The sequence below is a fragment of the Cricetulus griseus genome, chromosome 4, assembly GCF_003668045.3.
Source record: "Cricetulus griseus strain 17A/GY chromosome 4, alternate assembly CriGri-PICRH-1.0, whole genome shotgun sequence".
Classification (NCBI taxonomy): Eukaryota; Metazoa; Chordata; class Mammalia; order Rodentia; family Cricetidae; genus Cricetulus; species Cricetulus griseus.
The window spans coordinates 178,513,187-178,540,188 of record NC_048597.1 but is presented as its reverse complement, the minus strand read 5'-3'; the positions used below and the strand labels follow the sequence as shown (position 1 = coordinate 178,540,188).

The following is a 27,002-nucleotide window of genomic DNA, read 5'->3' as shown; positions in this document are numbered from 1 at the left end:
CTCAAAGGATGTAGGCCTTTTAGCCAATAAAAACCCACATTCTCCCTAAAGTTTTTTTTTTTCTTCCTTAGCTGAGCTTGTTGGCATGACTGACGGATGGTTCATTCATTCATTCGTTCGTTCGTTCATTCATTCACTTACCCAAGTACCTATTGTGTATAAAGTGTCCAGCAGGGTATCTTGGGGATACAAGAAGTTAGTGAGATCTCTTTCCTAGCAGAGTTCTAACATTGAAGAGAGAAGACAAAGAAGTATACAAATTATTTCATTACACAGAGGGGACTTACGCCACAGCCGAGTCATCAGTCAGTGAGGATATGACCATCAAGGACATCTTTGTAGCCCACCGGGACAGCTGTGTTCAACCAGTGGCAGAGGGCCAGTGCTCAAGAATAGCTGGGTAGAAGCATCAACATGGAGGATGCATTCGCATGGCCCAGAGGCTACTCACCCCTAATACACTAGGCTCATGGAAGCACCTGGGTTATTCTAGAACACAACCAAGGGAAGGAAAAATCCCCATCATGGTCAGTTTCTACTTTGCCAAGTAGAGGCCTCACCCACATTTAGTTTCCTTTAAGATAATATTTCTCATACTAAGTGTCATGGATCAACAAATCAAAATTCTTGGGCTGGGGAAATGGCTGAGTGGATAATGTACATGCCACACAAGTGTGAAGACTAGAGTCTGGGCCCCCAGAGCCCACTCAGAGCTGGATGTAGCATTGGTAGCATGCATCTGTAATGACAAAGTGGAGACGTGAGAATTCCTATAAGCTCAGATGTCAGCTAGCCTGGTATGCAGAAGTGAACAATCAGGGACCCTGCCACAAACAAGATGGAAGACAAGGACTGACACCTGAGATTGTCCTCTGGCCTCCACATGTACACTGTAGCATGTACTGTCCCCCATGTACACACAAATGTGCACACGCACATACACAATGTACACATACACATTTTGAAACAAATTCTTTTTGCTTTTGCTTTTTCAAGATAAGGTTCGCCTTGGAACTCGCTCTGTAGACCAGGCTGGCCTCTAACTCAGAGATCCACCCGCTTGTGCCTCCCGAGTACTGGGATCAAAGGTGTGCACCACCACTTCCAGGTTCAAAACAAATTCTTAATTTATATTGAAAATTTGCATAGAGAATACAGTGTCTCTCAAGAATGTCATAGTTGTTTTTGGTGGACGGCCTTGCCATTCAAAGAATAACTACCACAGGCGATAGCAATACCCTTGAATGTGTACAACATGGCAGTCTTATTTACTATCATGAGCAAAGCCAGCTGGCCAGGAATAAGAGCATGCAAAAAAAAAAAAAAAAACAAAAAACAAAAAAACAAAGTCAAACTTTCATCATAATCAGACACACACTCACGCCAGACCCCTGTTTCAGTATCATTATCTGCTTCATCAGAAAGTCCACAAGGAAGAACTCTGACTGACCACGTCTGGATCAGGTGCCTTCTTTGTGGCTAGAAGAGTCAGTACCAGGATTCAGTCACCAGTGGGGGAAGAACTTTCTAGAGTCAGGAGGAGACACTGTTCAGGTAATGAAATAAATACACACAGGGCAAACTCCTTAGTTGTATGAATTCAGTTTTCATCTACAATATTTATAGTACAAAAGGCTTTAGCCAACATTTTCTTTTTCTTTTTTTTTTTTTCTTTTTGGTTTTTAGAGACAGGATTTCTCTGTGTAGCTTTGGAGCCTATCCTGGTACTCGCTCTGGAGACCAGGCTGGTCTCGAACTCACAGAGATCTGCCTGCCTCTGCCTCCTGAGTGCTGGGATTAAAGGTGTGTGCCATCAATGCCAGGCCTCCAACATTTTCTTAATCAAGTTGAATGTGCTGGTCCATGCTCTCTACAGTGATGATGGGTTTGAGCAAATGGCAAAAAGAATGGATATAGCTGTTTTCCTTGGATCACTATAATGTGACATTTTAGAAAAGAATATCATGAAATTGAAAAATAATACTAACAAGGAATCTGTTGCCTGCTGCACCCTAACTCTATAAATACTTAGGGTGAGACCGTTGAGCAAACTGCTTAGAACCAATGGTACCCATTTACTATCACCATGAATCTGGTCTCTAATACACAAAATCTGAGGATTAATAATGCATAACAAAAGGAAAATCTTTTTTTAAGGTTTTATTTATTTATTATGTATACAACATTCTGCTTCTATATATATCTGCACACCAGAAGAGGGCACCAGATCTCATTATGGATGGTTCTGAGCCACCATGTGGTTGCTGGGAATTGAACTCAGGACCTCTGGAAGAGCAGTCAGTGCTCTTAACCTCTGAGCCATCTCTCCAGCCCCCAAAAGGAAAATCTTATATTTAAAAATGCCAATATATCAGAATGCCTGAATAGTTCACCATTGATGTACAAATGTAGGACTAGAAAGTCCCAGTATTATACATAGTTGGTAGTAGAAAGAAGCCGAATAACTGAAAATATGACCGAAGTATAAAATTCCCATTAATTAACAAAATTCCCCTAAGGAAATTTAGGGACTTTAAATTTCTTAACTCTCACTTCTCTTCTGAAATTAGTTATTTACTATATAAGTATGTCCCATCTCACAGAAAGAGGATGACAATAGCTGACACAGCCCACTATGTCAAAAGATATTGGACCCAAAAGTTATTTCCTTAAAAAGATTTTATATGTGTGGCTGTTTTGGCTACATGTATGTCTGTGCATGTTGCCACATGTGTGAAGTGCCCACAGAGGCTAGAAGAGGGCATTGGGTCCCTGGGACTGGAGTTATGGATGGCTGTGAGCCATCACATGTGTGCTGAGAGCTAAAGCAGGGTCCTCTTACAACAGCTAGTGTTCTTAACCACTGAGCCATCTTTTTTGTTGTTGTTGTTGTTTGTTTTGTTTTTAGAGACAGGGTTTCTCTGTGCAGCTTTGGAGCCTATCCTGGCACTCACTCTGGAGACCAGGCTGGCCTCAAACTCACAGAGATCCACCTGCCTCTGCCTCCCAAGTGATGGGATTAAAGGCGGGCGCCACCAACGCCCGGCCTGAGCCATCTTTTGAGCTCCCCTACCTCCAAAGTATTTCCATATATATGAATTCTTAAAAAGAATGAAGAGGTCCAGTGAGGTGGCTCAGCATGCAATCTGATGACCTGAGTTTGATCCCACAAGCCTAAGTAAATATGGAAGGAGAGATTCCAACTACACATTTTTTCTGATCTCTACACATAGGCCATGACACAAGTCCCACCCCCACATGCACATACATACATAATAATAAACATACAAAATTTAAATAAAAATAGAGAAATTAAGAAGATTCCAGTGGCCTTTGAAGACTTCCTTCCTTCTGTTCTATGATTGAGGACCAAGGAAATGGAACTGAGCCACCCCCAGTTCAGACCCTGGATGAAGCCAAGTTCAGAGGCATGCTTCAGAACTGGGCTTGGGCAAGAAGCTCAGTCTTTGCCAGAGGGAAGGGATTCCTTTCCCAAAAGAAGTCCAGTTCTTCCTCAGAACCAGACTTCGAGGGCACTTTTGACCTAAGGCATACTCTAGACATTAGATATTAAGTTAGCAGAAGCAGCCGCTGCCCTCTGGGTACTGTGTGATCAATAATTGTGAGTTAATGATGCCTTTCATCCTTTCTCCACATAGAAATCAAAGGTCAATATTAGGACCAACTAAATTTTCTGCTACAATAGGACCAGACATGCAACATCATTGATACATGGAGTGACAGGCATCCAACATACATCTTAGAAAAAGTTTGCTGACTTGTTCAATTAACTGTCCAAGTTTTTTTTTTCCTTTTTCTCAAACCAATGATTAAGTCCACTGCTTCCTGTAACAACTTCTGCTTAGAAGGTATTTCCTTGCCTCTAAGGTAAGTATTTGTCCTAGTGGCTCTCAGATAGTTTGTTGTCCAGCAGGGCCCCCTTAATTCTCTTAAAAATTATTGAGGAATCCAAAGAACTTTTGCAGTGTGTGTGTGTGTGTGTGTGTGTGTGTGTGTGTGTGTGTGTGTGTGTGTGTGTGTGTGGGGGCTGTGTTAGCTGTTGGTATTAACATTTTAAATTAAAACTGAAAATGAAGCAGTGATGAGACAGAGACTTCTGACAAGATGAAGCTCCTGGTTTCCTTACCTCCTCCTTCAGCGTGACCTGGACAATACACCCTTCTCTCACAGGAGCTTCATCTGGCTGGATTTCTGTCACCTGCAGATAAAAGAGCACTGAACAATAAAGAATTAGTCTAGAGTAATAAATAATGAAGGTTTGCATTTAATACATCAAAGTGCTGTTTCCTCCATTCCTTTTGCCACCCGTTAATTGAAAGCCTCCTGAGGAGTGATAAATTTAAACACAGCCAGCACCTACAGTTCACAGCACCTTAGGAGTTCCAAAGTGCTTTCACATTCAGGATTTAATTTTTCACTACAACCCTATGAAGTAGTTTGTTTTACATCAGTTTTGTAGATGAGAAAACTGAGATGTGCCAAGCCCGTGAGACTTCATACAGTGGTGAAATGGCTTAACCAAAACTAAATCCAAATCTTATTCTCTACCTCTCCTTGGCTAAAGTTCTTGTCTCAGGTGATGCTATTTTTACAAGAGTTATAGCACAAGCCTTCCCATATACTCTTTCTCGTTCTTTAAAACAAAACAAAACAACACAAAAAAAACCAAACCAAACCAAAAAACCCATCCTCTTGCGGGTAGCGGGGCGCTGTCTGTGAAGCAGATCTTTTAAAATGATCATCGTATTTTAGCTGTGGCCTGTAGTTTAGGGGCAGAAGTGGGGATAGAGTTAGTCGGGTAATATCACTCTTTGGGCTCTATGATTGAAGGGCTATGGAAGGGTAACTAGGAACAGGGCATGTGCTGGAGAAGCTGGATAATACTATACAGATAATCCACAGACTTTGAGGGCCACTGCATCTCTAAGAAAGCTTCCCTGCTCCAAGTACAGGCGAGTAGATGCGCGAACTGCGGGACTCAGATTCCGAAGTCTTGGATTTGAAAGCTGCGGACAAACAAAGAAATAACAAAGTCAAGTTCCCATGGCGAGAGGAGTTCGAAACGAAGTGTTTTTTCCCCTGTATGGGTGGAAGCTACTAGCGCATCACTTAGATTTGCTATCCACCGGGGTTGCTTGGACAACCCCCTCCAGGCACGCCCGAGGCTCTCCCGAAGTACTACAAATCCCATAAGGCCTCGCAGCGCGGAAGGGGATGACAAAACGCTGGCGGATTGGCCGGGGCAGGGCGGGGCGCGCTGGGAGCATCCAGGGGGCGGGGCTAGAGGTGAGGCGGGGCGCGGGCGGCTCGGCGGACACGCCCCCTCGCCCGAGGCCCCCTCCGCGCCTCTTTCCACCGCCTTCTTGCTCTCCGCGGTCAGAGAGGGCCGGAGCGAGAAGATGGCGAAGACGTACGATTATCTGTTCAAGCTGCTGCTCATCGGCGACTCCGGCGTCGGCAAGACCTGCCTCCTGTTCCGTTTCTCAGAGGACGCCTTCAACACCACCTTCATCTCCACCATCGGTGAGGGAGCAGCCACGGCCCGGGACGGGAGCTGAGACGCGGGGGGCGGATGCCCAGGGGCCTGGGAGAGGGCACGCGAGGGCTTGGCGCCCCGGGAGGGAGACCCTGGGGGCCGCGGAGAGATCAGTGCGAGCTGGCAGGGATAGGGCGAGAGGGGCTGACGGGGACGCGGGGCTGCGGACGGAGGAAAGGGAACCGGAGCAATCGGGAACCCGAGGTGTTGGAGACAGGAGAGGACTCCCGGGCGGCGGCGGCGGGGGTCCCAGAGGGACAGAGTCGAGGGGGAACACAGGAAATTGTACGGAAAGAGAAAAGGAGGGGAGAGTGGATACGAACATGGATTAGAAAGACAGGAAAGAGGAAGGAAATGTGAAGGGGGGCATGAAGGGTTGAGGACTTAAGAGGGGCTTCAAATGAAGTAAAGGGACAGAGGACACCAGAGACAAGAGAAGTGAGACTAGGTGGTCGGAAGGAAATTGAGGGGAATGAATGAGGAGAGGGATGAAGCGACATTGGCTATAAAGGCGTGCACAGAGATGTCAAGAGAAAATGCAGAAGAAAACTGTAGATGGGAGAAGGGCTCAGGGGGACCAGAGGGCAACATGAGGCTACTTGGTGGAAAAAGTAAAGGAGAGCTGGGTGTCAGCTAGAAAGGAGAAGGGGAAGCAGCGGATATAGTGCAGGCGTTGAGCAGAGAAAAGAGAGGAAATGGAAAACGTGGGGTGCAGGACTTTCCCCAGGAACTGGGAACGCTGGTTTTCATTTTCTCTTGACTTCTTTGAATTAAGATTTAAAAAGTGACTAATAATGGAGTAATGTCTGTGGAGTGTTCACATTTTCTGTGTGTTAAAATATATTAAGGGAGGCTGGCGACTTTTGGGGAATGATGTGGTCAGAAATAGACTGTTCACCCTTTTACTCCGTGTCTTGCAAAGCAGTGTGTTTCAACTTTTTAAATTCTTGAGCTTGAGGATTTAGTAATGTCTAAGACGTGATTGAGCACAAATTCCACCTGCCTCCTGTATCGTTTCCTTTGATTCTAATTACTTCTTAGATGAATCACAACATACTACATATCTACCAATTACTTCTAATTGATTTAAGAAAAAAAATTCCCCTCTCTCCTGGGAGCTGCCCTTCTTACATTTGTAGTAAAAGACATTGTGTGCAGGTAACAGGATCTTTAACTCATAAACTTAAGAGCAAATCAAAACTGGTCTTAAACTTTCAGTAGAATAATCTTAACATCATTTCCCTTGTTAAATAGCTGGTCAATTAAATACCCTGACAATCAGCATTTTGATTGTCTGGGTGATCTTTCCAGCCTCTAATACTAACTTATTTAGGCATTTTTCAAATGGTTTTCAGAGTGGGAAGCTGGTGTGTTGGTAATAAGTGTGTTTAAGTGTCTGGAAAGTTGTCTCTTATTTGCTGCTCTTATTGAGGACCCAGGTTTTGTTCACAGCACCCACCTGGCACCCCACAACTGCCTGTAACTCCAGTTCCATGGGATCCAACACTTCTTCTGGCCTCTGTGGGGACCAGACACTTACATGGTGCACATACATTTGTGCAGGAAAAACACTCATATAAGTGAATTAAAAAAACAAAACAATCTATGTTTATATATTTGTTTGTTCTTTTAAGTAGGTAGATTCTTGGTTTCTTCCGATTTCTCTCGCACAGACTGAATGGAAATCTGGGTGTTGTGATGTCTGGGCTTAAGGAAGTTTGCGTTGCAAGTTCTTGGCAGTTAGTCTTGAGTGGGACTTTTCTGAGGAAGCAGATTTTAAATGTCATCTTGCATCTCGAAAGTATATTTGTAAGAGGCTTGGTGGGAGCTGGTACAGCTTCTAAAGGACATTTGTTTTTGGTATCAGTTTCAAAACCCCAAATAACTCTTGGTCAGTGCTGAATGCATACTGCAGTACAGATGATAAAGGACAATTTCTAGTTAAGTCGAGTGAGGAGGCCTTTGTATGTTCTATGTGTGACTCTCAGAACTTTCCTCCTGCATACAGAATGAGTAAACCCAGGGCAAGAGAGGTGGATCAGCAGTGAGTGCTTGCTTCTCTTCTAGAGGACCCAAGTTCAGTTCCCAGCATCCACATTAGATGGTTCACAAATATCTGTAGGCCTGTAACTCCGACTACAGGGCAACTGTCGTCTGGCCTCCCTGGACAGCTGCACTCAGATGTATAAATCTCAAACACAGGTGTTCACATATGTATGTAAACATTTTTAAAGAAAAAAATAAAAAAAGTGAATAAATCTTACTGATACAGTTTGTTAAATTCCTTGGATTCTCCCTGAAATAGATTTACTAGTCAGTCCACATCCCCCTATACACACACACAGGCACTTTGTTCAACATTTCCCATAAGGATATTTACTACCTTCTAACATAGTATTTTTTTTTTAAATCACTTTTCTGGCCTAGGGGTTTAACTTAATGATATAGTATATGCCTAATATGAATGAGGCCCAGGACTTAATCCCTAGCCTTCCCCCATATATGTGTGTGTGTGTGTGTGTGTGTGTGTGTGTGTGTGTGTGTGTGTGTGAGAGAGAGAGAGAGAGAGAGAGAGAGAGAGAGAGAGAGAGAGAGAGAGAGAGAGAAGAGATGAACAGAGAGGAGAGACCGAGAGAGAAGTGTATTACATTTCACAGTGAAGGATTAGAATCTTTTTTGAGTGGATTATTTTTAATGATTGAAATGAGCATATTTGGAGGGTTGCAGTTATTAAAACATTAAAGCCAGTGTCCTTTGATGGCTTAGATTAGGAGATGGATATTGCATGGTGAATCTCATGGGAACTCTTGGTCTTTGTACTTTCTGTGTGGTGAATATGCTGAAAAAGAAGCTTCAAGCTGTTCTTCAGTTGATATGGAGGAGAGGAAAGTCTCATGCCTCTTACTTAGCCCCAGAGCTCCAACAGGAAGTGGTAGTAGACAGCCAGAGAACTTATATACCTGGAACTAAAATGCTTCACAATTATGCTTGAACAGAAAGGTGTCATCATGAAAGAGGAGACAATCATTTTGATTCTAGGTACAACTGTCCCTTATACTTTCTTTTCATTTCTCTAAGATTTGGCACTTTGAGTCCTACTTTGAGTAATTTTCTTTCACGTGACTTACTGGGAATCTTCTAGTCTGTCAGTCAGATAATACCTGCTAACCACGAGTAAGGATGCGTTAGTCACTTGAAATTACAGGTGTAATGCCTCAGACCAACTAACTAGCTTTTTAGTTTATACGTTGGAAAATTGAAAAAAAAGTGATTTGCTCCAACCCCCATTCCTTACATAATCATAATTAATATTTAGGTAAAATACTTTTAAATATATTAAGACAGAAATGGTGATACTCTCTACTATATATTATGTTTCCTGTGGGCTATGTGGGTGATTTTAATATTGATATGAAGGCACCCTGACATCTTGAAATGGTCTTATGTTGAACAAGGTGCTGGTAGAACAGAGAGAGAACCCGACTCTCTGCCCTTAATGGGGCCTTCTAAACCGATCCCCTGGCTGTCTCTCCTCCCTGCCCCCTTCTTCCTGTTAGGTATTTCCTGAGTGGTTTCATTATTTAGTATAGTCATTGTTTGACATCAGAGAAAGTTGTAGAAATTATCTTCTTTATGCCCTGTCCCAGCTTTACAAATGCAAACCCTCACCTTCAGCAGAACTGCTGGTGGAGCTCCAAATCAAGTCTTTATCCTTCTCATCACTGTAGATGAGTGTGATCCGCTCTGTAAAGCCACATTTTCCAGACAGTAATTAGATTTTGTGTCTGTGGGAAGGTAAGGTGTTTCCACTTTGATTAGCATTCTGTTAAGGGAAATAGTCCTGAGAGAGACTCTATACAGGGATAACTTGGCACACAGCTTTTGCCCTTTCTTCCAGGCCTGGAGTTTCAGGTCAAGAGATCATAGTGCACCTGCCATTAACATTCCTTCCATGTGTGAAATAATTCATGAAATCATTTTTCTAGCCTCACACTGGTAATTGACGATGCTAAATGCCAGGAGAACATTTTTAAGCATTGTATTCTATAACATTATATTCTTGTCTTGGGTTCTTTTGCCTTTGAGTCAGTTAATGGAGTGTATCCCATGGGCCAAGTGGGGTTTTTGTTTTTTTTTACATTTTAAAAGAAGTTGTTAAAGATGAAAACAACGAAGAATATGCAGCAAAGACTATATGTGACCCACAAAGTTATTTACTAACTGGCTCTTTGTAGAACACATTTGTTGACCCTTGCTTAAAATGTAAAGCTGCTTTTGGTTGATCTCATTTCAAAACTTTTATCAAGACTTACCGACTGAAAACATACTGTCATATTTACATTTTTATACAAGATTATAACAACATCCGGCTGAGCATAAGCCAGATTCATAGAGGAAGTCAGTTTTCATTTTCATTTGTTTTCCTTGGTTTCAACTTTTCAAGCTGAAATACCAAAGACCATGCAAGTTCAAATTGAACATTTTGTGCATAAAGCCTTGTTTTAATGTCATTATGTTCTTTCAGAGCTCTCGGGTAGGCTTCCCATCTCAGTGTTGATAGCAGTGTTAGGCAGAGGTAGGACTTAGTGGTGGGTGATAAAGGGTTACATTCCTTCTGCGATAAGTGTTGTAGTCCATGAGAAAACTTGTCTTGAAATGCAGGTATGGGGAAACTGAGTGTTGGGTATGAATGTGGATCTGTCTTAAGTGTTCTTTTCTAAAGAGCTTCAGCCACCATTCTGCAGACAGCAAGTAGGGGGCGGGTTCACTTGGCAACAACAGCAACATTGTATCTACTGAGAAAAGCCAGAGGGGAATCAGCTTGGATATTGTTTTAGAGGAAAATAAGTTTAGTCTTTGGAGACCAGGAAAAACTTAGTAGTTGAGTTTTGAATTGAATCCAAAAGGAAGGATGGAGCTGGAATAAGGATGGTAGGAGCTGCAGGCCTGCCCTGGGGCTGTCTGGGGGTCTCATTCCGCCCACCTGCCGGCAGCCCTGTGTTGCAGATCAGCACTCCTGTGTGTTGTAATCAGCACCTGGAACATTTTTCAGACAAGGGTTCTCCTAGCAGGATGAGAAGAGGGTTCCAGATGGGGAAGTAGATACTAGGTAGTGAGTCAGATTGTGGAGTATGAGATGTATGTCATTGTAGAAAGATGAACTGAGAAATGCAGAGTAAGATTATCAACTGCTCCTGCCTGGGTCAAGGTGCAAGCTCAAATAGGTCAGGTAGGAGCCCAAATAAAGGCCTGAATGGGAGGTTGTAGAGGGTGATGTGGACCTTGGCCTCCTGGGCCAAGGGAATGTGTGTGGCTCAGCTGCATTGTTATCATTGCCATGTTGGAAAGATCTCACCCTCAAGATAGGCTGAACTTTTCTTAGAAAAACACAAACGTATGTATGGGCAGTTAAAAGGTAACTCAACAGTGTTGTGGCACATGTAAAACAGACATATCTGTGGCTGCTTGGGACTTGTGAACCACCCACTTACAAACCAGGTGTGGTTGTCAAGGATGTATGGTGGTCACAGTATTTGAAAATGGATCCTTCATCAGGACTGTGTTTCCATGAATAAACCCTCAGTCATTTCAGTTCCTAGGTGGATGATGCAGAATGGTTCATCTGTGGTGGTAGGGAAATGGCATGATGAATTCAGAGGAGCAGCAGGTCCCAAGTCAGTCCCAAGAGGGTTTGCGTCCTTTTCCTACATTTGTAGCTTAGGATGAATAAGTTGTTTTAGAACCTTATTTGATTCATCATTGATGGAGTGTGATCAATCGTATGTAGTTTTCAGGGTCTGTGCATTTCCCAAGGCAAGAATCAAGTCAGAGTCACTTAGTAAATCTCCAAGGCCTGTTTTAGAGGGCTGTGCAGTGAATGAATGGATAGATGGACGGATTGTGAAAGCAGTTACAGACTGTAAAGAAAGCATTGGGTGAATTTGTTGTTCTTTCACAGTGTTAGACATGACTATATTATATCTGAATTAAGATAAAAATGTTTAATTTGACTTGTTAATATAGAAATGCTATCTTCTCTAGCGTAAAATGCTATTTACCTTCCTGTAATCAGTTTTAGAATATGAAAGTGATTTCACTTATCTCTTGGTGTGCATAATAAGCCATTTTAACACCCTGCTTCCAACCCCCCACTTTTATAAATACAAACAGAAAATGAGTGAAATCACTGGGTTTGCATTAGAAGAGCCATTTCAGCTTTGTCTCTGCCCATTAGCTTCAAACAATGCAACAGATGCCTGTTAACAGTTTCATGCCCATTTTTAATTAGCAGATGGAGCTGTGTTTGTGTCTTGTTCTGCACAGCACTTGTTTGAGTCACAGGGTAGTGAGTGGATTAGGAATGTGTCGGGCTCTTGGGCTGAATACAACCAAATTCTATTTTAAAACATTTATTTTATATATGCTTATAATAGAGAACCAATTATATACTACTGAGATAGCCTTTATCTAGAGGAAAACTAATGTGTACAGTTATGTTTTCTGTCATTATTAAAGGAAGGAAATTACTATTTTATGGTTTCAGTAAATTGCCATTTGTGGCATTTCTTGAGATGAAATTATCATGAGGTAACTTTCTTTAAAGCCTCCGTGCAGTCCTTTGGCATAGTGTGTTGAGGGGTACTCAGCTGGGTGGGAGACTTTAGCAGAACAGAGTGAGGAGTACAGCACTGGGAGGGAAGACGGCAGTGTCAGTGGGCTGGTGTGGTCTGCTGGCCTGCTGCTTTCTGTGGAGGTCTGAAGTCCTGTCTGAGCCCAGCAAGACAGAGGATGATGATGGATTCCTACCATCTGTCACGGGGAAGTGGGCGTGGCACCATCCTACACATATGCTATTTTCTAGCATGAGGAGATAGCTATTGGCGTGCAACATGTTATGACTAAATTTCAGTATTAACAAACATTAGACAGTAATTATTAGATTTGTTGTATGTAATGATCTGTCCTTTTTCTTTAAAAAGATTTCTTTCTTTCTTATCTGTGTGTCTGAGTATATATTCACGTGTGAGTGCACCTGTAAAGGGTGTTGCACCTTTGGAATTGGAGTTACAGGTTGTTTCTAATATATGTGCTGCTGAAAGGAGCACATACAATGGTTTCTATGCTCAGTTGTTGTTTTTTTTAAGTTAGAGATTTTTCTTATTTTAATTGAATGGATAAGAACTTGAAAGGAATGGCTTCTTTGAGAAAGAAGCTAATACATTTTTTGATGCTTAGCTGCTCAGGGCTTCCTTTGGGAAGCCACATGAAGTAGGAGAAGCTTTTTTTCCCAGCAGCTCTGCAAGCTGCTTTCTTGCTGCCTTACCTGTAGGGCCTAGCATGGCTAATTAGGCACTTTGGTATTTACCTGTTGCTGAACCTTTGGATGTTTCCCAGGGAGCTCTTATCCTCCTCAGTCCAAAATTTTGTTTCTTGGCTCCCAGAGTAAATGCTAAAGCTTTTCATGGCATCATGCTCATCAAATTTAGGTTGTGGTTACTAACAAAGACCACAGTGGCATTTGGCAGCTTGTGGCAGCATGGCACAATTTCAAGGTACTTTGCAGAAGCAGAGTTAGGTGTGGAATCCCACCCCCATACTGATAAAAAGCAACCACAGAGAAATTAGGCAATGTGTAAAGTTCCAAAGCCTTTGACTGCCAGAGTTCAGGCAGACTTCTCACATTATATTTAATTTGCAGTTTTGTTGAAGAACTAGGCAGTACTTATTTTAATAAATTACATATATTTTTTTCCTGATATATAAAGTAGAGGGACAATCTTAGGTATTGATCAAGTTCTGTTTTGAAATATAGGATGAACTAATTCAAAGCTGAATTACACGTTTATTTTTATGACATGATGCAATGTTTATCTGGAATAGGTGTTATGAAATAGTCATTATCTCCCTAAACACATGTAGATACATAAAGGCCATTAGAAAGGCGAAAAGCTTGCATTGTGAGATACCATTGGCCAGCTGTACCCCATTTGTTTGTTGTTTATGAATCTGGATAGGGGTGGGTTTTTTACTGTTTTCAACAAGTAAGTCTTTACCTTTTTCTAAATTACTATACTCTTTGATATAGCTTAGAAAACAGATCTTTATTAAGAGTTCTCTATTCCATTTTTGAAGTGACTTAGGTTACTTTCTCATTTCACTGACCATTGATAGCACCTCTCTCCTACTGTATTTGGGGAAAAGGGTGTGGCTTGGAAGTGGGAAAGACTGAAAATCATGCCTTGTGCGCTCCTACCAGTTTCTTTGGTTCCTTCTTCAGTGTCTTGCTTCATGTTGGCAGCTAAAGTTAACCATTGGGTGAGGGATTAGAAACTTCTGCCTAGCAGTCTGAGAATTGATAATGACCTTTGCTTCTTATTACCCTTCCGTATTGTTTAGGGCTGGATGGTAAAAAGATGATGTTTGTCTTAGTCCCAGCGGTAATGCGCAACGACACAGGAATGAGGCTGTTACCCAGAGTATTTGAGTTGGCATATTTCCTATTTTGTTTACTTACGTTGTTTTAAAATATTCTAGCACCACAGTATGAAAATTTTATGAAAAATTTCAAATAGTTAACTTCCTATATATAAAATTCCACTGTAAATTAAAATATAAAATCTGTATATATATTACCATCAAAGATGTTTCCATGTCTTGGTCTCTCAGTCTTCAACCTTAGTAAATACCATTACATTGTAAATTTAGGTTGTGCTCTCCTTTAATTTACCACACTTTTTTGTTTACATAGTCTCTTAGTTACTGTGAATACAGCCTGTAGTATTGTGCAATACAATGGCTACTCGCTTCCTTCTAGTTACAGACATTTTCCCTAAGTGTAAAATGGAAGGGCAATCCCCCAAAATGATGATCAAGTTTTGTTATGAAATACAAGTGAATTTCTTAAAGAATTTTTTGTTTGTTTGTTTATGTGTGCCTGTGTGAGGTTTTTTTTTGGGGGGGGGGCTGAGACAGGGTTTCTCTGTGGCTTTCGAGGCTGTCCTGGAACTAGTTCTTGTAGACCAGGCTGGTCTCAAACTCAGAGACATCCATCTGCCTCTGCCTCCCGAGTGCTGAGACTAAAGGAATGCACCACCACCCGGCTCTGTGTGAGTTTTATATGCACACATGTGTTCAGGTGCCTGGGGAGGTCAGAGAATGTGGGATCTCCTGGAACTGGAATTGTAAACTGGGAACTAACTGGAAACTGAAACTAGGTCCTGTGCAAGAGCAGTACATGCTCTTAACCACTGAGCCATCTTTCTCATCTCCTCAACTGCTTAAAAATGGAATTGTTTATTTCTTGTGTTTATCAGGAAGAGATATTACAAAATACTCATCTCCTTAAACACAGACACACAGTCCATTAGGAAAGAGTGATGACTGACTGTGCTGTTATTTGTTGACTGCTTATAGATTCCGTCCTTCATCCATTGTTGCACAAGTTTCTCTCAAGGACCTTAGGCAGGCGTTTCCTCAGCAGTAAAGATTGCTAGCTTCCCTGTCTTCAGAGTCCCCCTGGCATCATTCTTTTGCCAGTGTATTAAATCAGTGTCTATAAAGAAAAATAGATTTTCCTTCTCATTCTCCAGCTAATCATTATACTTTCTTTTCACCAGTGGGCACTAGTGTTTGACATGTCAGAAGGCACAATGAAGAAGCAGTAGCCTTGTATGTAAATGGAGCACTGAAGAGATTGTCTGGTGTTTTTTTAATCCTATCATGAGCATTGGCTTTCTGATTTCATGTCTCCTTTCTCTCACACCTCATTTGCCCTCAGTTGTCTTGCTTTAAAAAGAAAATAATAGTTTAGCATACAATCTGGATGTGGTTAACATTTTGTGGAAGAAAAGAGCAGGGGCTAAATTCAGAGATCTGGACTCCAAGGACATATGATTGTCTATTTTTGGGTTTTAAAAAGGAACAGCTGGAATTGGGGTCAGAGTTGAACAAAGGTCTCATTGCTTATGGAGTTGTACAGGGAATTTAGTAGCTAGTCAACTACTCAGGTTAAGCACAGCATTTTATCTATATTTGTTCCATCAACCACATTTGTGTGTGCAGGTGTGCACATGTGTGTACTCATATGTAGAGGCTAGGGGTCAGCCTCAGTTGTTGTTCATCAGTGAACCTTGATTTTGAGACAGAGTCGCTCATTAAACCTGAAACTTGCTGATTCAGCTAAGCTGGCTAGCTGGCAAGTACCAAGGGATCTTCCTGTCTCTGCCTTTAGGCCCTGCCTACCCAGTTCTGGGATTATAAGCACATGCCACCATGCCCAGGTTTTATGTATACTCTGGGGGTCAAACTCAGGTACTTACATGACAAATACTTTACTGACCACAACCCCATCTTGCCAGCCACAACCCCTTTCGATTTTGGTCTGAAAACTTTGAGAATGGAAAAAAAAAATGAAGAGTGTCCAAGTTATTTTAACACAGCAACAGGAAAAGCTGCAGCAGGATAAATAAATGGTGTTGTGAAAGCACCAAATCGAGGTTGAGGAGAGCTTATAGGAGAAAATCACATGCAAACTCATCAGAATCCAAAGGAGGGGCTAATTAGTGGAACGGGAGGGAGGAAGAAGGCAGGACTCTCTGGGCAAGGGGCTAGCTACTTCTTGCATGGCCAGCATAGCTTCCAGGGGTTCTGGCACCTGAGCCAATGGAAGAGAATGTGAGCAGAGGTAAAGGTAAATTAGTAGAAACTTTTTAGTCAAGAGTCTGGGCCTTAGCCTGAGGGCATCGGGGAGATGTGTAAAGATGTCACCCAGGGAAGCCAGTTAGGGTTAGCAATCCCAGTTGCCTCGTCCTCCTCTTAGACTTTCACTATTGGCAGAGTCGTTCCCCGCCTGTTTCTGTAAATAACCCTCTGCATTACCACAGAAGATGTGAAGAGATGATGACTGCCATGTCCTAGGTGAGGAATATAAAGCTGTTGGAGGAGAAGGGACTCTGTCAGTCCTGTAAGTAGATAATGGAGCCCAAATCTGAGGCTCACACCAGTTCTGGGCCTTTTGTCCATGGCAAGCTGGATCTCTTAAAGGGGCACTGGAATTTTCTATGTGTGCCAGTTTATTGGGCATCTAGGCCTAGGAACAACCCCTTTCAGTGGTCTGGAAGAACTGTGTAAATGAACCCATAAACCCCTAAGTGTGCTGAATGGGGACAGGAGGGGCCAGAGTTTAATTATGAACCCTACTTTGGTGAAAAGGGAACTAATTATATCAGAAATCTCTGCATTGTCTCTCCACATGGTGCCATTGGTTTGTTTTATTTATGTGTGTTTATATAGGCTGTAATTTGCTAGGAACAGCTACCTTAATTGTGAGTTTCCTTCCTTCCTCAAGTCAGGTTTAATCTTCTTGTTAGCCTATCCTGTGTTTGAGGGTGAAATTCTATCTAACTCTGACTTTGTTTAGAAAACCCTGTTTGGCAAAGTATTCCTCAGTGGTATTGTAAAGTAGACCTACATCTGGCTTGTTTGCTAACTTTGAGCCTCCAGCATGCTGCTGTGAGCCAGGACGAAGAAAAGTCTGAGCAGCTAAACTTGATGTGACAAGTCCACTTATTCTGTCACATGAGCTTGCATCTGGGCGCTCAACCTCCACACTCTCAGTTTATATGGTGGATATTGGTATGGGTCAGCTTCTGTGAGGCTGGAAGCAGAGATGAGGCCTCCTCAAGGCAGGTTGCCAATGTCTGAGAGTGCACAGTGGCATTATAATATTGTTGGAAAGATGTTCGTCACACACCTTCAGGCAAATGAGTAGTGAACCTTCTGGGTATTTGTTCTTCGTGTGCAGAAGGGGATCTTGTGCTAGAAGAGTCTAAAGTCTTTTTCAGAGCTCTGATCTAAGTTATAGCCAGTGGACAAAGTGGGAGAGTAGACAGAAAAACCCAAATAGTTTATGTAAAAGTACTTGGGCTTTTGACCTGGAAACCCCCAAGTTCAGCTTATGATTTATTTGAGATTCTATGGTAAATTATTTTAACATTTTTTTAATTGATAAAGGAAGCAGTTAACTAAGGACTTTTTTTTGATAAAACATGCATTGTTGTGTGTAGTATAGCTTTAAAACTAGATGTGTGTGTGTGTGTGTGGGGGGAACTGTATAGATCAAGTCAGTTCCAGTTGACTATGTGTAAAGTAAGTTTAGGTAGCTAAATGAACCTTGGAAGGGGACTTAATTGATTAGCATTCACTTTTTGTAAGCACTAACATTTATAGAGTGCTTACTGTATGTGAAGTACTGTTTTGGACATGAACATTTTTTATGGACTGACCTATTGAATCATTACAGTATCTTCTTTGTGTTCTGTTATTGTCCTCACTTTCCAAATGACATAACTGAGGCACATTAGTTGAGTAACTTCTCAGGTCATATAGGCTGAGAAGTGGTAGAACCAAGGTAGATTTAAATTCAGGCCATCTGGCCTTGGAGTTTTTATTTTTGATATGTCTTTAAAGCTACCCCAGCAGATTTTTTTTTAAAGTGGCCATCTTTAAAGGAGGCAGTGCAGCATAAAATAGACTGTATGACTGCTCTTTTTCCTACTGTGTGTCCTCTCCAAGTTCTTTAGCCTGCTTGGTTTCCGTCCCGTCTTCTCAGCAGAAGCCCTCTCATGACATAATCCAGTAAAGTGTTTTTCATGGCCTGACATACAGTAGGGTTACATATGCTGAGGTCTTTTTGACTTATCAAGGAATTTAAGAGATATCTGTTGGGATGGATTCTATAAAAATATGGACAGGAAGATTTTGCTTATTTTAATAAGGTGTACATCAATGTTATAGTGTCCTGACCTGCAGGACGTCAACCTGGGGCAAAAGAGTCAGGGATAGGGAATGGGGACAAGAGACGCAGAAAGAACGACCACGAGACAGGATTCTGATCAAGTGGCAAACTTTACTTTTTTCTCAGGCTAGCTTATATAGTCGGCAGAGCAGGATATGGGGAGGGGTAGAATGGGTTGTTTGTGAGCCAGGTGTTAGTGTAGACAGGATATTAGGAAGCCACAAAGAGGATGTTTGGCAGGGTAAAGAGTTTATGAGTAAGAGGTCCAGGAAGGGTTGCTTAGGTGACTGAGCCTGTGGGTGGAGGACTGGGTCAGGTTGTTTCTTTTCTTGAGCTGAGGTTCTAAGGAGCTGCTATGTAAAGGTTAACTGTGTGGCCTGCCAAGCATGGCCTAGGATCTCATGCCAAGCCCTGAGATTTGGCTCCCAACATATTCCCCCTTCCTTGTATAAAAAGAAGTGGCCAAATTTTTCAGCAGAGGGGGATAGAGGCCTGGACCCCAATTGGAGAATCTATGGTGATTTTATAAAGGACATTTTTCTCTGACCTCGGGGATGGCTTCTTGGAGCCATCTGAAAGGCAGGACCATCCGGATGCCTTTTGTGGGGGTGGGGAAGCTTTATGACATCGACCCCATTGCGAGGAGGCATAGTCCTCAGAAGACGAGGTCTCCTTGCAGTACCATCTAAGTCTGCACCTCTGAAGCTGGCTGTGGGGAAGTGGGTTATATCCTCTTTGGAGGGAACAGCCAGAGATGGTTTATATTAGAGGGGCCAGAGTCATCCTGGGAAGAGGAGGGCTTAACTATTGTATCAGGACAGGCTTAGTGGCAGAGTCCCCTTTTGCTTGACAAAGGCCACAGGTTGATTAAAGGCCCAAGGGCTAAAGGAGATTAGCAAGAGGAGCCCTATCAAAGGTCCAAGGAGGGAAGGGAGGAGGGTGGTTAACCATGGAGAAGTAGTAGGAATGGGTAGAAGGAAGCAAAAAGGAGTAACAGGAGGATATTTTCCCATATGAGTGAAGCCAGCCAAGCCAATCTTTGAGTCAGTGTCATCACAGTCATTTTCAGGAGAGTGTAGAATGGGTTGATCAGGACTTGGAAGGCAAGAAGGAGAGGTCTCAGACGGAGGATTGCTCTCCTGTCTGGAAGTTGGGCTATTTGGGGGAGGAGAGGAGACTGGTTTTACAAGTCTTTCTGGAAGCCATCTAGGGGCTTCATTTTGTTGGTCATAAATGCAAGCTGAACCACGTCCCCAAATGAGGACAGGATCTGGTCCATTCCAGGTACCTGTGAGGGGATCCTTCCATTTCGCCATGGCATGAGAGGAGGAGGTGGTGGGGTGCCAAAAGCGCTCTGAGGCCGAATGGCCATCATGATCAAGTGTCAGGAAATTAAGGACAAAAAGAGCATGGTTGAGGATAAGTCGGGGAGTGTTGGGTTTGTGAGGTAGAGAGGAGTTTTTTAATTTGAGGAGTGTATTTTTAAGTGTTTGATGTGCTCTTTCGATTATATCCTGTCCCTGGGGATTATAAGGGATACCTGTTACATGTGCTATGTCAAAGGTAAGGCAAAATTGTTTAAACTTGGAGCTGGTGTATCCAGGCCCATTGTCAGTTTTTATTTTAGTGGGCTTGCCTAAGGTGGACATAGTGGCTAGGAGATGGGCTATGACATCCTTCTCTTGTCTGAGGAGTTGCAAAGACGAAGGCACTAAAGGTGTCAATAGAGACATGTACATATTTTAGTTTAGAGAAGGTGGGGACATGAGTAACATCCATCTGCCAGAGGGCATTAGGGGAGAGCCGTCGGGGGTTTACCCCCAGGTGAGGTACAGGCAGAAGGGTAAGCACAGCCAGAGCAGGCTTTAACAATTTCTCAAGCTTGATCATGGGTAATCTTAAAAGTGAGTTGAAGGGTGTGATGTGAGCATTTAAGAGGTGGAGAGCATGGGCAGCCTTAGCAGCTTCAAGCTGAGGGAGAATAGGTAGTATTGGGAAAATTGTTTTAATTTCTGTTTGTAGCGGTAGGCTAGTAGTGAGATCTGCTTTGTTATTTCCATGGCTTAGGGGTCCCGGGAGGTTTGTATGAGCCCGTAGGTGCCCGATAAAAAAATAGACATCTCTTTGTCTTATTAAAGCTTGAATCTGTAGGAACAGGGAGGAGGCATTGGAAGTAGGTTTGATAAAAGGGGCTGTTTCAAGAAGAGGTATGGATTTTTCGACGTAGGCACTATCCGTATACAAGTTGAAGGGGGTACTGGAGAGCATGGAAAAGGTTTGTTTATAGCAAAAAGCTCTACCAACTGGGCAGAAGTATAGGGCGTGTGGAAGGAATGAGTGTGATCATCGATCACCAGGGCTGCCATCCCAGAGGAGCACCCATCAGAAAAGACAGTAAGCGGTGTAGGGAGGGGTGTGAGGGAGGTTTGTTTTGGGAAAACAACAGGGTGAATTCGAACAAATTGAATGAGGGCATCATCAGGGTAATGATTATCAATCTGTCCAGTGAAGGAGAGGCAGGATATGGCCCAGTCATCGGAGGTGTGTAAGAGGGAATTTACCTGCTCCATGGTGTAAGGCACAATGAGGAGCTCCGGGTCTTTGCCAAAATGGACTGTTTTCGGCCCTTTGTGATGAGCAGGGCAACAAGCTCTGGATAAGGCGAAATTACCTTGCCTGAAGAGAGGGGCAGTGTCACCCAAAGTAGGGGGTGACCTTTTAAGACAATGGTGGGGTCCTTTTGCCAAAAATATTCCAATAGGATTGATGGGGGTGGCACAGACAATGAAATGGAGAGGCAAGGCAGTGTCAGTCTGAAAGATTGCTTGATGGGAGATGGCCTTGTCAATGGCTGCGACTGCTTGTAGGGCTAAGGGGGTTAAGGTACATGGGGAGAGGGCTCCCAACATTATAGGAAATTAGTCTAGAAAGTTTAGGGCTCTGTATATATATTTTTTATAAAGATATTATCAGAAGTATTGTCTAAACTCATCTCTAGAGTGAAGGTGATGGGTCCCAACCTCAGGTGTCATAAAGAGATCCAAGAGCAGCCCCTGGGCTCTGCACAGCATGTCAGTGTAAGGTGCAATTTCTTGGCCTTCCAGCTCCTGTATACTCCCAGGGGAGTGTGAATTTGGCTGAAAACAAACAAAAAGCAGTGTAGAATATGCTGTCCAGAAAGGACAATTATCTAAGTTTAAATATTCTAGCTCTATGGCCTCTGCTAGGGCTCTGGATTTTTAAGTGTAGTGAGTTTCAGAGTGAAATCTCCTGAATTGTAATGAATTTGTTTGCATACATGAATGTGAACAATGCATTAAATTTTGAAACAGTGTAGCTGATTTTAATGGGGTAAATACCCAACTTGAAAGCTAACTAATAGGTTTTTCTTTATCTAATAATCAAGATGATAGTACTTTAATCTTAGAAAAGTCATTAATCATGTTTTTACAGCATTGATACATGCTATTAATTTCTTTGTAATCACTAAGCTGTCTTATTAGGAAAATTAAGGAAATAAATATGTCAGCATAAGCATAAAATATGATTCTGAATGTTTTCTCTCAGAGTATTTAGTAGATGATGATTATATGTACAGGGCAGGCATAAAGCTATAATTGGTTTTCAGTTTTATATAGAACTTGTTTTGGACCAAGAAGCTAAGGTGAGAATTTAAAAGTGTTTTGTTTGTGTGGGTTTTTTTGTTTGCTTTTGTTTGTTTGTTTGTTTTTAGAGGTAGGGTTTCTCTGTGTAACAGCCCCAGCTGTCTTGGAACTCATTCCATAGACCAGGCTGGCCTTGAACTCACAGAAATCCGTCTGCCTCTGCCTCTCAGGTGCTGGGACTAAAGACATGTGCAGCCATCTTTAGTGCAGCCTTAAAAGTGTTTTTAAGCATTAAAGCCAGCTGGTAGGGCAGGATCTGGGCAGAGTTGGGGGACAGGCACAGATAGGTTAAAAATACATTATGTTAAATTCTCAAAGAGTTAATAAGAATTTTTATTTTTAAAGATAGATACCTTGGAATGGTACACCTACCTTTAATCCCAGTAGCCTATAATCGTGGTACTCAGGAGGCTGAGGCAGGCAAATCTTCGTTGGAGGCCAGTTTGAATTACATAGTGAGTTCCAGGCCAGCCCAGACTTGATAGCCAGATGTATGTATGTATGTATGTATGTATGTATGTGGATGGATGGATGGATGGATGGATGGCAGGCAGGGATGGGTCATGAGGAGCTCAGGGACAATATAAGAGGATAGGTTTTATTTTGACTATAGTTGAAAGGATTATACTCAAATTTGTATTACATTTGACTTACAATTTTAAAGACTGTTGGTTTTAAGAGTTCAGTTTTGAGGTTCAAAATCACTAAATGATAAAAAAAAAACATGCCAGGGACCTCTTTATTTCTGTTTGTTTCCCAAAACTGTGATGCATCTAGAAAAGTGTTTTTAGTTGACGTGCAGTTAAGTAGTAAATGTCTGCTAACTGCAGCGATGCCCTGCACACATGCACAGTTCTCAGTGTGGAGAAAGTCTCTAGGAATGTTGGTTGAGTGACTGTCCAGTTGACATCAGGTGCATCTTCAGCATCCTTACCACTGCTTTCCCCTTCCCTGTCTCCTTTGCCTCTCTCTCCCAGGAGCCTTTGCTAACTTAGTTGATGCACTTGGTACAATACCTTCCTACTCTCCTTCCATCTCATCTGGTTCTTTTGGTTCTGCTCTCAGCCCCACTGAAATCGTCTCCATTCCTTCACTGTTTATCTTCTTGAAAGACTTCTTGTCATCTCACTCCATCCATTGTCTCGCTCCATTTCCTTCAGAACTCAGGTCATCATGGCCTGTCATAGCCAGTGGCTCGTTCAGTTCTTGTGCCCTGAGGTATCTCATCGGTGGTTGGCACCCTTTGTTACCCACCCCTCCAGCTTCCAGAATTGTCATCTCCAGCAGGCTTCCCCTCTCCTAACTGTGCCTTCTGTTGGCATTGGTAGTTGCATTTTGCGATGTAATTAAATCTGATTTCCAAATGATTTTTTTCTCTTTTGGAAATTAGTCACACTTTAATACAATTTGTAATCATACTCATGTTTATGACTCTTGCATTAATGTCTGTCCCTCCTGCCAGCTTGCCAACCAAATGAGTGCAGGAAGCAGATGTATTGCTATTCTTTGTTGGATCTCTAACCGTCTGTCCAGTGCTTGTCAGGTTGTAAATGTTCAGTAACCAACCCTTTATTGGGATGGCAAGATAGCTTGGCAGGTAGAAGCACTTACTGTCAAGTCTCTTGAAAGAGAACCAACTCCCATGTGTCATGGCCTGTGTGCAAGTGTGCATATACATGCAAATGAATGAATAAATAAAATACAACGAACTTAAAATGTCCCCTGTGGCTGAGGCACCTTTTCCTCATTACTTGTGATTCCCCAACTTTACCTTAAATTCCTATCCTCTTCCAAGTTCCTCCTTGTTCAGCCTCTGACCTAAGGAACTCATTGCCCTTTCATGACTTGTTACCTATCTAATAACACTGCCATTATTCTTTTCTGTATACAGGCTCAAAATCTGGACATCTTCTTTGTCTCTTTCCCATCTTCCACCTGCCCTGCTTTAGGCCTTCAATAGGGCTCATCTAGACACTACTGTGTTCTCTTAAGTGCTCTGAGCATTTTCAGTTTCATTTGGACAACATCTGTCTGTCCCTAGTTCTGTCCAACGCTAAGGTAGTTTAACTTTAGAACATAGCTCTCATTGGCCATTAATTCCTTATTTTTTTTTTAAAATCACATTTTCTACTCTGCTTGATCAGACACCTCATCCTTGGTCTGTCATAGTGAACTTCCCACAGTGTGGTGTTAGTTGTACTTCCTGTTCTTAACAGGAATCCCATATCCCAGGGTCCTGAGGCTTGCTGGGTGGAGCTGTAGTTTCATTTCACCTGGCAAGTGTAAGATTATTAATGGCCCTATAGTGGTTTGGATGAGACTGGCCCTCCTGGGCTCACATGTTTGAATATTTAGTCCTCAATTGGTAGAAATGTTTGGGAAGGATTTAGAGATGTGGCCTTATTAGAGAAGGTGTGTCACTGGGGATGGGCTTTGAGGTTTTAAAAGCCCACACCATTCTCAGTTAGCTCTTGGGCCTTCTTCATGCCGGTCAAGATGTGAGCTCTCAACTGTTCCTGCTGCCATGCCTTTGCTCCCCCATCTGAAACACTTCTGAAACCATAAGCCCAATGAAATGTTCTACTTTATAAGCTACCTTGGTTTGGCATTTTGTCACAGCAATAGAAAATTAACTAAGACAGGAGTGCCATTTTCAAGTTTTTAGAATTCAAAATACTTCTTTACTTACAAAATGATCATAATACACAGTCATTATTTATCTGTCTGTCATTTGAAAACTAAACAAACAAGCAAAAATACCACAGTGGTATTTGAGAGAGGAGACCAGTTCCAGATCACTTATTTTCTTCCAAGCCAATTTTATGGAGCATTGTTAGCTTTCAGTCTTTTCTCTTCTCTTCTCTTCTCTCTTCTCTTTCTTCTCGTCTCCCCTCCCCCTCCCTCTCTCCTCCCCCTTGTTTTTTATTTTTCTTTAGACAGAGTCTGTATACATAGCTATTGCTGTCCTGAACTCGCTAGGTAGACCAGGCTGACCTACTTTCAACTTCTTTCCATAATCACTTTTTTTTTAGGGGGTTTATTAATTAAATAATTTAAAAGTCTGGAGATCACTGTTATACTTAGAGGGGGTAGCTCCATGAAAAATTTCTCATTTTTATTTTTTAACTGATACAATGAGAGAGAAAAAGTATGTCTTTACCATATACAACATACTATTCTGAAGCAGATAAGTTGTGCAGTAACTAAATCCAGCTAATTCATAGGGTGTTTCCTAACAGTTGCAACTTTTGTGATAAGAATACTTTGTAACTTAGAGAAGTTTTCAGACTACAGTATGTTATTAACTATAGTTACCATGTTGCAGATAGGTCCCTTGGACTTAACTCCTAATGTCTAACTGAAATTTTGTATCCTTTCATCAGTAGCTCCCCAAGCTTGTTTAGTTCCCAACCATGTATGCCCTCCCTGTTCACCTGTGTTGTGCCAAAGACAGAATTCTTACACACACACATGCACATGAACAGACATATTCAAGTTTCCTTTATCCATTCATTCTTTCATGGACATTTAAGTTCATGGCAACTACATGAGGCAACACGTGTTACTTAGCTAGACTTAGTCATTGTTCAGTGTATATGCTTCTAAATATATTGTACAAGGTAAATAAATAAATATAACTTTATCTTTGAAAAATACTACAGTATAGCTCAGGGGTTAAGAGCACTGGTTGCTCTTCCAGAGGTCCTGAGTTCAATTCCCAATGCCCACATGGTGGTTCACAACCATCGATGTGCCAGAACACTGTACACTGTATACATAATAAAGAAAACTTTTTAAAAAAAATTAAAAAAGAAAGAAAATTACTGCAGTAATATGGCAGTGTTGAAATACGTAGATTGGTGGATCATGTGATCTATCTATCTATCTATCTATCTATCTATCTATCTAGAGTGTTGGGTATTGAATCCAAGGCCAAACATGCTAGATAAGGACTCCCTATTTTTAGTGTTTGCATGATCACATCCATTTTTCCATGGTGGCTATATGGAATACACTTTATTTCTGCTGCTTAAGATCTTGTCTTTCTTGATGCTCCTTATCTGTCATATTCATTAGGACAGTGTTAGAGTCTTCTTTACCCTATCTACCCTCCCCCATCCCTGCCAACCTGAGGATGTTTTCTCTTTCCTCAGTGGTACCTTGTACCCTGTAGTACTTTGGGCTTTTTTCTAGTGCATACTGTGTTAGTTCTGTGTTATAAGGAGACCTGCCTTCTTTTTCTCCTCCCTAGCCTCCCCATTCTTGTAGGAAATGTCTTTGGGACAGAAATTTGTTTTATCTTGAGGTTTTGGTATTGCCAACTACTGAGCTTGATTATGACTTTGGTGCTCAAAAAATTTCGTTCAACTGAAATTTCAGAGTAATTCTGATGAAATAATTTGCTGAAGTGAAATTCTCATCTTCATGGGTAGGGGGAAGTTTATATAGTGCTGGGAATCAAACCCAGGGTTTCATGTACACTAGGTGAGCACTCTACCACTAAGCCACATCTTAGAACTTTTTTCTAATGTTTATGAATTACAGTTGCTTTCTGAAATAAATTAGGTATGAGTCTCCACTTACGAAGATAAATAATCCTAGATTTAGGCCTGCTGTGCTTTGGGTGGTTTAATTGAGAAATTACTTATTCCATCTGGCAGACTTCTGTGAAATTTTTGCTGAAACTGATTTTGAGTTTCGTTTACAGAAGAGGCCCTGAAAGAACTTTTTCAAGTGATAGGCTACACTTTCTTTGCTCCAGCCTTCTCTAGAGCTGTCAGTACTCTTAACTTTGGCCTGATCTGGATGGGGATCTGGATGGGGCTTTTTTTTTTTTTTTTTTTTAATGATAATAAAAAAGACCGTTTTCACAGGCCTGTTGGCTGTGTGTGTGTGCGTGTGCGAGTGTATGGCGCGAGCACTAGTCACAAGCTGTTGCTTATGTTCTTGAATTCATTGTTTTCTGCCTGATTAATCCTCCCTG

General features: G+C 42.0%; 1 protein-coding gene across 1 annotated transcript in view; it reads left to right on the top strand.

Moving 5' to 3' along the window:
- The first annotated feature begins 5,420 nt into the window (after window positions 1-5,420).
- Window positions 5,421-27,002, top strand: part of Rab8b (RAB8B, member RAS oncogene family) — a 74,457-nt gene continuing 52,875 nt past the window's right edge. Inside the window, exon 1 of the mRNA XM_027411286.2 lies at window positions 5,421-5,544. Within this exon, the coding sequence (XP_027267087.1) occupies window positions 5,421-5,544 (124 nt within the window). The remainder of the gene's footprint in view (window positions 5,545-27,002) is intronic.